General features: G+C 36.1%; 1 protein-coding gene across 2 annotated transcripts in view; it reads left to right on the forward strand.

Annotated features, from left to right (window-relative positions):
- The window catches only part of Ndfip2 (Nedd4 family interacting protein 2), a 42,139-nt gene extending 33,549 nt beyond the window's left edge, over positions 1-8,590 (forward strand). Inside the window, exons 6-8 of one of the 2 annotated variants that reach the window (XM_050144646.1) lie at positions 1,707-1,773; positions 4,970-5,075; positions 7,190-8,590. In XM_050144646.1, the coding sequence (XP_050000603.1) occupies positions 1,707-1,773; positions 4,970-5,073 (171 nt within the window). In that variant the 3' untranslated portion in view covers positions 5,074-5,075; positions 7,190-8,590. The other variant, XM_050144647.1, reaches the window with a different exon arrangement.
- Positions 8,591-12,184: the final 3,594 nt, after the last annotated feature.

The raw sequence follows: 12,184 nt of genomic DNA on the forward strand, positions 1-12,184 counted from the left end.
TGTTTGCTTCATGCACACACATTCCACCCAGTAAAGACTTGGACTTTTTATTTTGGCATTCTTTAACCATGCAGATTTGGTATAACTATGTGCCCTAACTGTATGTGAAAGATTGTTAGTTTGAAATAAGAAAATGCTTCCACCTTTAGTATCTGTGTCCTCACTTTGAGTTATTTAAATGTTCTCAACGTTTACTTGGTTTCTTCATACGTTGATAACTGCCTCATGGGATTATTTCTGAGGATAGAAAGCAAAGCATGCAGAAATAATGTATATATGTTTTGAACATATCGTATACAGATGTGTGTATATACATATAGTATACAGAAATACAGTATATATGTTTTGAATAACTCATACTTTCTGTTCTTGTGATGTGTACAGGTGTGCCTTAACTAAAAAACACAAAGGTTTCTGTTTAATAAGTTAATAATTTAAATATCTTCTAAAGTGGTTTTTCCTATGCCCTTTTGTTCTTAGTTAAGGTTGGTCAAGGTCACCAAGAATAATGTAGAGTTTGCCAAGGACTTTTTAAAAGTATATTCAAATGAACAATGAGAACTATGACATTTAGGTGCTTCAGTAGTTTAAAAAAATGGTTTGATAATCTCCATTTATATACTTCCCAAGTTGTGATACCGTGGAAATTTGTATTTTTATTATTACTAAAGCTGTAGATTTTTAAGCTTTTATAGAAATTACCAACAAATAGTTGGAAGTACTTTTAATTAACTTCAGATACAGGCATCAATCTGCATTTAAAAAATTATTTTTAGGTAGGTAAGATTCAGTTTGAGACCAGTAGAAAGAAATAAAATTAAAACAAGTTTTTTTTTTTTTTAAAATCATTTCGGTTATCTGAAATACTTGAAATAATTTTGAAGTAATTTAAGATACAAAATATACATAATTTAAGGTACATAAGCTACTTTTATAGGAGAGAATTATCCATAATAGGTTAAGATAAATCTTTTAAATTCCATGAAGTACAATGTCTGTTCAAAAGAAGATACCTGTGCCCTGTGCTACGAGGCCCAGCTACCTTCCCCACTCACACAGAACAGAAGACCAGCAAACACGGCCAGCAATAGCAACTGTTGAAATGCCACTTCAGGGTTCATTTAACTATTCTCAGCTCACTACGGGAGCTGAATGCCAGGCATCTAGTTTGAAAATGAAAAGTCTCTAATGAGTTGGGGGTCTTTATGTGTCTAGTATTTGGGTAGTGATTAACACTAGGGGGTGTATAGAAGGTCAAAGTGCTTCTTTCTAGAGGTCAGCACAATATCCTTGTCTGCTAAGATTAAACTAATATGTCTTTTGTGCTGATATCCAGAGCAGCATGTTGCTGTGGCATATATGGAATGGTACTTGTAGCTTTTGAGACTGTAAGAAATCGACATGAACTTTTCAATGAAGAAAATGTTTAGTTCCAATATGTAACCTTTGGGCATTTATTCTCCTGCAGGCAGTGTAGAGGTTCTGTTCATAGAGCATTTTATATGTTTGCAATTGTATACAAGAGTGTTTTCCCCAGGTACATATGTTACCATTAAGTATTACTCCTGTGCTTTCCTGTCATGCTGCTTTTATATGCCCTTTTTAAGCATTAAAGATTATTTGAGATAAAGTATTCTGAAACTTAGAGTAACCTGAATGTTCAAATTTAATAATACAAATATGGTTAACATATGTTCACTCCCTAGTTTTCCGACTATTTTACTGGCTATTTCAATGGACAGTATTGGCTTTGGTGGATATTTCTTGTACTTGGTAAGTTTATTCTTAATGTAGTTTAGTTTAAATAATCTTGGCTTATTACTCAGTTAACAGGTATTTCTAAGATCATAAAGTACAGATAAGCTATGTTACTAGTTGTGCAGAAATAGGGTCTCTGGTGTAGAATCCTTGCATTCTCCCTTCTCAGCTCCCAGCTCTCTTGGAGTGCCACCCCTGGAGGGCACCACCCCTGGAGGGCACCACCCCTAGAGGGGGCTGCTAGGTGGTGTCTCCTAGGTGGAAAAAGCAGAAGCTGTCAGCACAGAGAACTAGAGGCTGAATAGCAATTAAGCCCTGCAGAATTTGAAAGTTTCAACCTAATTCAAATATTGTTATCTTTAGTAATTATCTTAGGAAACACACGTGCATAATTTTAATGATATTATGCAAGTAGGAGGGTTTGAGCAGTCAGTGCTTTCTCTTATTTTTGGATCATGGAAACATTCTTTGTGCTTTTGAAATGTGCCCTTTATTAATCATTAATCTGCCAGTGCAGGGAAAGGCGTCATGCCCAGTGATCACAGCACTTTGGTTTAGTTGTCTTTTTGTAAGGCATGTTTCTTTATTATGTTAGTGAAATTTATGACTTTACAATAACACATGGTAATTAAGTTAGTTTAACATCATATTATACTTTTGACCCATATTTTAAGTCCTGATTGCCAATTCATATTTTAATTCTTTTAGATTACAGTAGGTGGCAGTCTTCCTTCAGGTTTTTAGTCGTAGTATTGCACCTTTAGGGGTTTTTGGGAAAACAAATTGTTGGTGGCCAGGAAAGGTCATTAAATTCTTTCTGTACTATTATAGTGAAATTATTTTAGTGTTGCGACTATGTTGGGGATCGTATTTATATAATGGTTAAGATAGGCTTATATATTGTTAATTCTGTCCTAGCCTCCTGAATTTTTTGCTCTTTGTTGAGTCTTTTATCTAAAAGAGTGGGGAGAAACTATCAGTTCTATTAAGTATTTAAACATAAAAGTGAGTGAAGTTAGAGAAGATAACAATGGGACAGAATGCGGGCGACAGTCCCTGTTCCCATCAGAGCCAGGATCTCAGATTTAGTTACAGGAGTACGCAGACTCCATCAGTGCTAAAATGCTGCCATCTCATACTTAAAATGAGCAAAATACAAGTAGGATGCTAAGGGTAGTAGTCACTGAGTGGGTTCTGGAAATGAATGCCTTGTTTTAGAAAACGCCTGAGTAGAACAACTATGTTAAAGAGCTGGCAGCTTCATAGACAAACAAAAAAAGGGATCTCACAACTAAATTTTATCTGTTATTTTTCAATAGTGCTGTTGTATTTGAAAAAGACAAGACAAACAAACAAACAAACCAGCGTTTTTGTTTTTGGCCTGCATCTGGAAAGGGAATGAGGGGAGAGTTCCTAGAGAGGAAGTCACAAATGGAGAGAGCTGAGTATAAGAGCAGGCGGGACTAGGTTTGATTGAAACTTCCTGCCTCCCTTTCCTTACCACGTATATGTTTCTTCTCTCCAGTCTGTTACACATGTGCTCCTCTGCAGTGCCCTGATTACTGTCTGAGAATTGGGTAAATTTGTTTTGGATTTGATTTCCAATGGGCAAGCACTTTTCTTCCTTCCTAGTGAAGGCGGTCACGTGCATCTATGCCTTCTGCTTTTGTTCTCCCCACAGCTTCTGGTGACAAATTTACTGGAGTTAGGTGCTTTCCAGAAAACAGTATATGTGAATATTTAGAGGCTGGTATGAATAATGTTAATGCTTCTACACTATTTAATACATTCTGTATCTGAAACTCAGAAGCATTTCACAGACATTTTTAGTGAAGTAAGTGGGTAATATATAAAGTAGCATTTTGATTAGCAAGCCACCTCAGCTGTCCAATCACAGAAATCACTGGAGTGGCTTGTCTCAGTTTTTATTATTAGACTCATATTAGTTAAAAATAAAAACTTAAAAACATACCCATCTTTGTGTGCAGTTTCACAAGTTTAGGCACTTTATATTGTGAGAAGACAGGCTTGTTTTTTACCTGCACTCATTTTGTCTGGAAAGTTTAAAAATAGACATCTTCATTTGCTTAGTAGTTAGAGTCATCGGAAAGGTTCATAAAAGGAAAGACTAAAGGGTAAACTGTGTCTCAACACTACAACTTCCCAACAAGATTCTTTTAAATTTTCTGTTTTTATTTTGTTTAAAGCTTTGTTTTGATTGGTCTTTGGTTTTTCTTTTAAATTTGTTTTTTTCTTTTAAGATTTATTTATTTATTATGTATACAACATTCTGCCTCCATGTATGTCCACACACCAGAGGAGGGTGCCAGATCTCATGACAGATGGTTGTGAGCCACCATGTGGTTGCTGGGAATTGAACTCAGGACCTTTGGAAGGGCAGCCAGTGCTCTTAACCACTGAGCCATCTCTCCAGCCCTAAATTTGGTTTTGATTGGGTGGTGGTTGCAAGGGCAGAGGGCAGATGGGAGGAATTGGGGAGATGAATGGGACCAGAAAGGAAGCTAAGTGAAGCATTAGTCAAATCAGTGTTGATCAGTAAAAACCAGGGAGATAGATATGGGCTGGAACCTGAAAGATGAAAGACTGGGAACAGCTGTCAGTTGCTTCCTTCCTCTCTTATTCCTCTGTCCAAAAGGGGTGAGATCCTGTCTATCCTGCCTCATTCCTTCCTGTCTCCACCTCCCGAGTGCTGGGATTAAAGACGTTTGCCACCACCGCCCGGGCTTCTATGGTTAACTAATGGCTAGCTCCACCCTCTGATGTCCATCCAGGCAAGCTTTATTTGTCAGAACACAAGCAAAAATATCACACAACATATGTGAAATCCACAAAGAATAAGTTTTTGTATTTTTTTAAAAGTAAGATTTCTAGGACTGGGCTTATTTTAAAATACATTAACTTTGCTACTTAGCACCGTCATTGCTTGTATATTTCTATGTGACTTTGGATTTTTATAGCTTACCCTGCTTTAATTTTGTTATAGTTATGATTAAGAAATTGAAAGAATTGGAAAATGTCAATAAAGTGTTATTATATTTTATCATGATGGAGTTATCATTATAGTTTAAGATAGAATGAACGGGATTCTGCAAATTTACTTCCTTGAACAGAAGAAATCATGTTTATAATTGTCTATTGTCTGTGTGCTCCCCTTATGTTAAGAACATATCTGTTATTCCAATCTTCCTAGGCCTCCTCCTTTTCTTCAGAGGGTTTGTTAATTACCTAAAAGTCAGAAACATGTCTGAAAGCATGGCAGCTGCGCATAGAACAAGGTACTTCTTCTTACTATAGAGGTAAGAAATGTTAATATGATGTTGGTTTATTCACATTATAGGGTCATATTTTCCAGATACATGCTAAATATTTAATATGCACTCATAATTTTACTTAATATATTTAGTATGCTTTATGCTGGTTGCTATGCACTTAATAGTTTATTGAAATTTAATAAGTTGCATGACCCTCTTAGATAACTTAGATAAAAATTTTTTGAATTGAATTTATTAATTTAAATTTTAAAATACAAAATCATAAATGAAAACTATTTCATATTTTCTATATTTTGTGGTGTCATGATCAAGCCTAGTACTTCACACGTGGATCAAGCAAGCATGTTAGCCCTTGCCCTTGGTCTTTTGAGACAGGCTCTTGCTATGTAGTCCTGGCTTGCTTTAAACTTGGGTTGTTCCAAAGTGCTACAGTTATAGGTGTGCACCTCTATGCCCAGAGAAACTTAAATCCTCCTTTCTCAACTTCCTTTAATGCTTTGTCACCGGTGCATTTGAAGTAACTAGCAGCATAACACTTGAAGGCTTTGAAAAGAATGATTTTTATAATAACATACTTACGAAGAAAGGATGGCTATTCTGCAAATGTAGTGCAAGGTTCATGCAGATGTCTGTAGAAGACAAACAAGCAAAAAACCCAGAATGACCCCAGATTTGTGATTGAAAAGCACTTTGTCACAAAGAAAGAAAAAAAATGAGCAGAGAGAACTTGATAGTTACTCAGAGTTTCCGGAAGTTGTGTGTGAAGTCAGCATTTATTAAAGAGCCAAGGGGTTTCTTCAGATAAAGAGAGCTTATATGTTTACTCAGCTCTCTGTATCTATGGGCTCTGTATCCATGCGCTTAACCAACCAGGGGTTGAAGACAGTTGAAAAGAACTGCATCCATAGTAAACATGCACATTTTCCTCCCGTCGCTGTCCCAGCAGTCCAGTGTATTAAATACTGCACATGAGTGGAGGTGGCACACACAGGAGAGGATGCACACGTGTTTGTCTACATGACATTCCATTTTATTTGTTGATCTTGAGCATCGGAGGAGGTTGAAGTTGGAGGGAGGTCCTGAAACCAACACATTGTAGCTACTGAGGGAGGATTTTACTCCTTGCAAGGAAACTGTGTAGTTTATGATTTGATTGTTTACATTTATAGTTTTTGTTACTTATTATAAGTGCCCCACCCTTCCATGAAGATAGGCAGCTAAGGAATGCTGAGATTGAGAGAAGTAGTCTCCTCGGGGATGAACCCTAGTTGGTTATCCAGAGCCAAGTGGTCAGCCTTGAAATTGTACATACAAGTAACACTAAATGGATTGAGCAGGTTATATTTATATCTTAACAGTAACAGAGAAAAAGAGGCCTGATTTCAAGAGGGACTTAGGTGAAAGGAATTGGAGAAAGGAAAAGAAAGGAGGAAATGATTCAATTATATTTTAATTAAAAAGATAAAAATTATACCGTTAGGGCTGGAGAGATGGCTCAGAGGTTAAGAGAACTGGCTTCACTTCCAAAGGTCCTGAGTTCAATTCCCAGCAACCACATGGTGGCTCACAACCATCTGTAATGAAATATGCTGCCCTCTTCTGGCCTGCAGGGACACATGCAGGCAGACCACTGTATACTTAATAAATAAATAAATCTTTAAAAAAATTATACCGTTATTTTTGCTGAAGACTATACATGTAAATATAATGTGTATATAAAGTTTTTTTTGGATTATATTAAAATATTAGTCTAAGTGTTCCTCAAGATCCCCTATTCCCGTAAGATACTAAATTTTCTTTTTAATCGTTAAAATGTCTCTGTGAATAGTGGCACCAAGGATTTGGTAGTATTAACAGTATTAAAAGGCAAAAAATATTGCTAACTTGAGCACTGTTCTCTGAGTAATGTGATTATTTTGTGGTTTTTAAAGAGTCAGCTATAATGTAAATATTGTAGACTCCCTGAAGGTCTTTTATAGAGGCTTTGTCTTTTAGAAAAATATTAAAACACATGGTTATCTTTATCCAAAGACTGTTATATACTTAAATGAAATGCAGCTATAAAATGTATTTTTACTGTATTACGATTACAAGTATAGCATAATACATTTTAAGAGTGCCTTTTTCTTTGTCTCCAGACTGCATCAAGCCAACATTCCTTCCTTGTACCAATGTGAAATGTCCACGTCATCTGTAGACAGCTTTGCTAGGGTAGAAGACTACTGAGAGCGGGAGGAAACTGAGAGGTGGAGCTTTGACGTTAGATGACAGGGTGGTTTATGCTTAAAAGCCATTTCTGCTCATTCTTTACTTGTCTGTACTTCATTTATTTTGCACATTTGCATATGTGCCTATTTAAAGATACGCACATACTTGAAAGTCCACAAAGTTGTTGCAAAGTCCAGGCATACTTGGTTAATCAGTGTTTGATAAAATTGGAAGAGTTGAGTGGTAAACACTTCCAGCATGTAAATGCTTCTGACTTGACTGTTAGCGTAATAAAAATTACATTATTAATCTTGTCAAATGCTTTAGTTTCTGGCTTAGATTCATCTGATAATTCCAAACATGAAATATTCTTTGCTATAGATGATGTTTATTAAAACTTGCAGTGTGATTATTAGAAAAGATTTGTCAGATTTTTGAGTATGATATTATTTAGGAAAACTGTAAATAATCATACATAAGTTGCTTTTTACATTCTTTTCTTAGAATTATGTCTAGGTTTCTTTTCATTAATTTTAAATTAAGTAAACTAAATATACAGAAATAAACTTTCTTAAAGATAGAATGGTTTCTAAAGATAGATGAACGCTAAGAAGATGTGAGTATACCAAACGCCCTTTAAAGAAAAAGAAGCTAAGAGGCAATACTAATTTTAGGGATTTTCAAACAAGAGGCTTAGATTTGAGGATTACTCACCTTAGCAATTCTTACAAGAAGAGATTGAATTAGATCTTATATTTATTTACATCTAAGACAATTTTAAAAATTGATTTATCAAATATATTCTCATTTGCATTTGTCATTTAAAAAGTCAATAAAAGTATCTTTCAATATTATTGTAATCATTTTTCTTTAAATGCTTAATTTGTTAAGCTTAGCAAATAAAATCTTGTTCTGTTAATAGCGCCTTGCTTAATGATTGTAATTTGTAAAAACGTAAGCTGAACTGAATAATGGAACATACATATTTTGATTTTATGGAAATGTATCTGTGCAATATAGGGATGCTGAGTGTCTGTGGTGAGTGCGTGTGGCCATTACTCTGACTGGAACCTGCTTTTACGTCCATAGCTACAATGCTTGGCGTCTTATACATCGCTGTCTCCTGGGGTTTTCATTTTTATCTTAGCTTTAGAACAGCAGCAGCAAAGATGATAGAAATTACATTACTGCTTACATGTAAAGATTGTCACTTCATATAGCTACAAAGAACATACAAAATTGATTGCTAGACACGGACTAAAAGGTACATCTAACTATTCATGGCCATTATTCCAGTTTTAAGGAAAAATAAAATTTATTATGTTTTATTACCTCTTTTGTATTTCTTGTATTTTATGGTTTTTTTCATTGTTTTTGGTAAATAAAACATGTGTTTTGTTTGCTAATTGAGCCTCCTAAATTGTTTTCCCTAATTCACGTTATTTCTCTCCTTTGTAGAATTTTTCTTGTTGGTTGAAGTCCATGTACTCCACCCCTTGAAATAAAGTCCTAGCCTGGGGAAGGAGAACAGGGCTGAGCTTTGTTACCTGCATGGGAGCCTGCACTGGGTAGCACAGAGAACTCACTCTGGGGTTCTGTCGTCTCTGCGTGTTCCTGTAGCTTTAAGTTACAGGGAAGCTCAGCTACCGAACAGCAATCCATTACAATTGCATTTTAGTTTTATAGTATCCATATTTTGGCTTTGAATATGTATGTGCCATTTTTGATTCAACATTAGAACATCACATTTTTATTTTGATTTCTCCCTTAAATCTGTAAGTTCAAATGTTCATAATCCTCTATAATTTTTCTAGTTCAATGGTAGACATAAATTTCATCTCCCAAGCAGGATTGCCGACCGAAGTGTGATTTAAAACCTTAGTATTTCTTTTCAGATAAGTGAACTCCCACGCATGTCCTGTCGTTTACTGTGAGCTTGGACAGCTGTTCTGTTTTGAAAGACCCTTGGCCACATTTACATGATGCCTTAAAGACAGAAAGTCAAGACCCACAGCATCTAAACCATTTTGAGTGAATGGGAACCAGAGCTTGGATGTTAATATAAAAGTATCTTAAGTGATTTTTATTGTATTTGAATAAGCTTGTTTTGAGCTGAATAATCCATTTAGATGTAGTTGTGCGATCGACTATTTCATAGAAAAATGTGTTTTTCTATGTAGTGCATTAGGATGGCTTTTAAAAATTGAAAGTTAAAAATGTGAATCCTGTTATACCAAATTAAACTGAAAGGCTGTACTTCACAGAAAAAAAAAAAAAAAAAAAAAACAACTGCTAATCTCCAACCAGTTATTTTAAGCCCGTCAGATAAATCCCAATTTAGACATGTCTTTGAAGTAGTTCATAAATTTTAGTCATAATCACAGGTATTTTTTTTCTGCTTCTATCCCCCACCCATTTCTTTTTCATCTAGGACCTCATGAAAGCTACCCACTCACTCTACCACTGAACTGTACCTCAAGCCCTGTTTTTATTTTGACATAGGGTCCTGGGGTTGTCCCTGAAGTCACGCTGTAGTTCAGAACAGCCCTTGAATCTGCCATCCCCCTGCCTTAGCTGCCCATATAGCTCAGAGCACATACCTGCACCATGTTTTCAGTTAAAGCTTTTATAACTAGGAGAGTAGAGTTCAAAATGTCCAACTGGAGAAAAAGTCAGGGTTTCTCAACACTTTTTTTTTCAAAACGGCATTTACTATTTTAAAGGCACAAGGTTGGCGACAATGAATCTCATAGTCCTTACTGTGTCTGAAGCCTGCCCAGAACACCTCTGTGAACACAGGTCTCAGGGTACACAGTGCTTCCTCTCATACACCAGAGTCGGGCGGTGAGATATATGAGCACCTTAAATAAGAATTGGCTACTGCAACTCACTCCTTTTGAGAGAAAGGACTTGGGGAAGGACAGCAATCAAAATAGGATGTTAAGTTCTCAAACAATCGTTTTGGGTTTTTTTTTTTTTTTTTGATTTGGAAAAGAGACATAGTAATTTATTTTTAAAAGACGTTGAATTTGATTACAGTTTATAATGTTGATAAACAGAGTTTAGAGTTTTTAATTGCTATTGTATCATTTGAATTTATGAGTTAGCCATGAAATATTAGCATATTATTTTTAAGCTATGCTTGATAAAGTTCAGCTATTAGATGATAATGTGCCCTTATGGAAGAAACTTACTGGCATGTAATTTGTTAATACAGTTTTATAGGTGGAATGTCATCTTTTCAGAAACCAGTTTAAAGCTCTAAGTTTATTATCACCATCTTGACCTCTGACATGTTTGTATATCAGACAAGACGATTTGAGAGAAAAACAACTCTGGTATGGGATTAGGTTTGCGTGTTGCAGCATTATTTAAACTTCTTGCAGTTTTTTGTCGTTGGTTTTTGTTTTAGGAGATGGAGTTACAGTTTAATACATGCAAGCGAATCAACTTTTTGAAGATAATGTTTTGTTTTTCTGTTGTAACAGATAACAGTGCATTTTCATCTCAGTTTATTTTCAGCTCAACACATGTACTTTCTTCCTCCCCTCCTCCTCCTTTCTTCTTTTGTTGGTATTAGAACAAGACTTAGGGCCTCATGTCTAAGCAAGGTGAGCCCCTTCTCATTGAACTCTATTCCAAGCCCATGCTTTACTGTCTGGACGCTTTCAGCCTAGACACATTTTTGTTTGGAAGGTTGTGCTGTTTCTCAAAAACAAATCTACATGATTTCAGAGAGAATCACTTTTTAAAACTTGAGTCCAGGAGCTGCCAAGAGGTCGCAGGATAATGGTGTCTTATGCCAGGCCGGATGGTTTGAATTTGATCCTTAGAACCCATATAGTAGAAAGAGAGAAGCAACTTATAAATTGTTCTGGGACTTTCACAGGCATCTGTGGCATGTAGGGCATCATCTGTGTGTGCTCCCACCACCCAGCAAACAAAAACAACCATGCCGGTATCCATAAAGAGCATAGGAAGGGAATCGAGGCTGTTCTCACGTTTACCATGAGCTACTTTTGTGGTGCTCTTGCTCTCTCTCTCTCTCTGTCTCTCTCTCTCTCTCTGTCTCTGTCTCTCTCTCTCTCTCTCTCTCTCTCTCTCTCTCTCTCTCACACACACACACACACACACACACACACACACACACACATCTCTATCTCTCACCCCCCTCTCTTGTGTGTGTTTTATTAAAGTCATCATGTCAGGGACATTAAGAGGCTTTGTTTCTTTACCTGGCTTTACCAGAGAGGAGTAAGTTCAACAAATAAAGTAGCTAACCCAACGTTCAGATGCAGTCACAAAGGAAGCCACTTCATTTATAATATGGCAAGTAGCAAATAACCTTATGAAAAAATATGAATTCTGCAGAGATGCATGTGCGGAAATGCATGTATTTCTCACAAAATTTAGGTTGTCAGCCATCTGAATTCTAGAATAGTGGTTGAGTTTGGCTATGAATTGGGCTATAAAATTCCCATCTTGTTCATATATTGAGACCTAAAGATTATTGCTAACAAATATTGGTGTCATCCTAACAAAATAAGTTGGGATGGAACGTGAAGTATTCCTAATAGTCCTAGGTGCAGATTTTTTAACTGAAAATATTTTTTCATGCAATTTATTTATGATCCCTTGTCCTTATCTCCCAGCTCCTCTCCTCCCCACCCACCCAGCTGCTTGCCTCCTTTCTTTCTTTCTCTTTAAAGTAAAAATGGACAAAGCCAAAACAATAAAATAAAACAAAAGAAAAAGCGGGACACACACACACTATAATACATAAGCAAAAAACAAGTGAGGTAAGGAGAATGCCCAGTCAAAGCAATATGAGACAAAAAGTCTACAAAAATGCCCTCGAGTTTGTTTTGTGTTGGCCATCCACTGCTGGACATGGGGCCTGCCCCTAAGTGTGGTTTGTGTCCCTA

The sequence above is a fragment of the Alexandromys fortis genome, unplaced genomic scaffold (assembly GCF_014885135.2).
Source record: "Alexandromys fortis isolate MF-2015 unplaced genomic scaffold, M_Fortis_MF-2015_v1.1 scaffold_43, whole genome shotgun sequence".
Classification (NCBI taxonomy): Eukaryota; Metazoa; Chordata; class Mammalia; order Rodentia; family Cricetidae; genus Alexandromys; species Alexandromys fortis.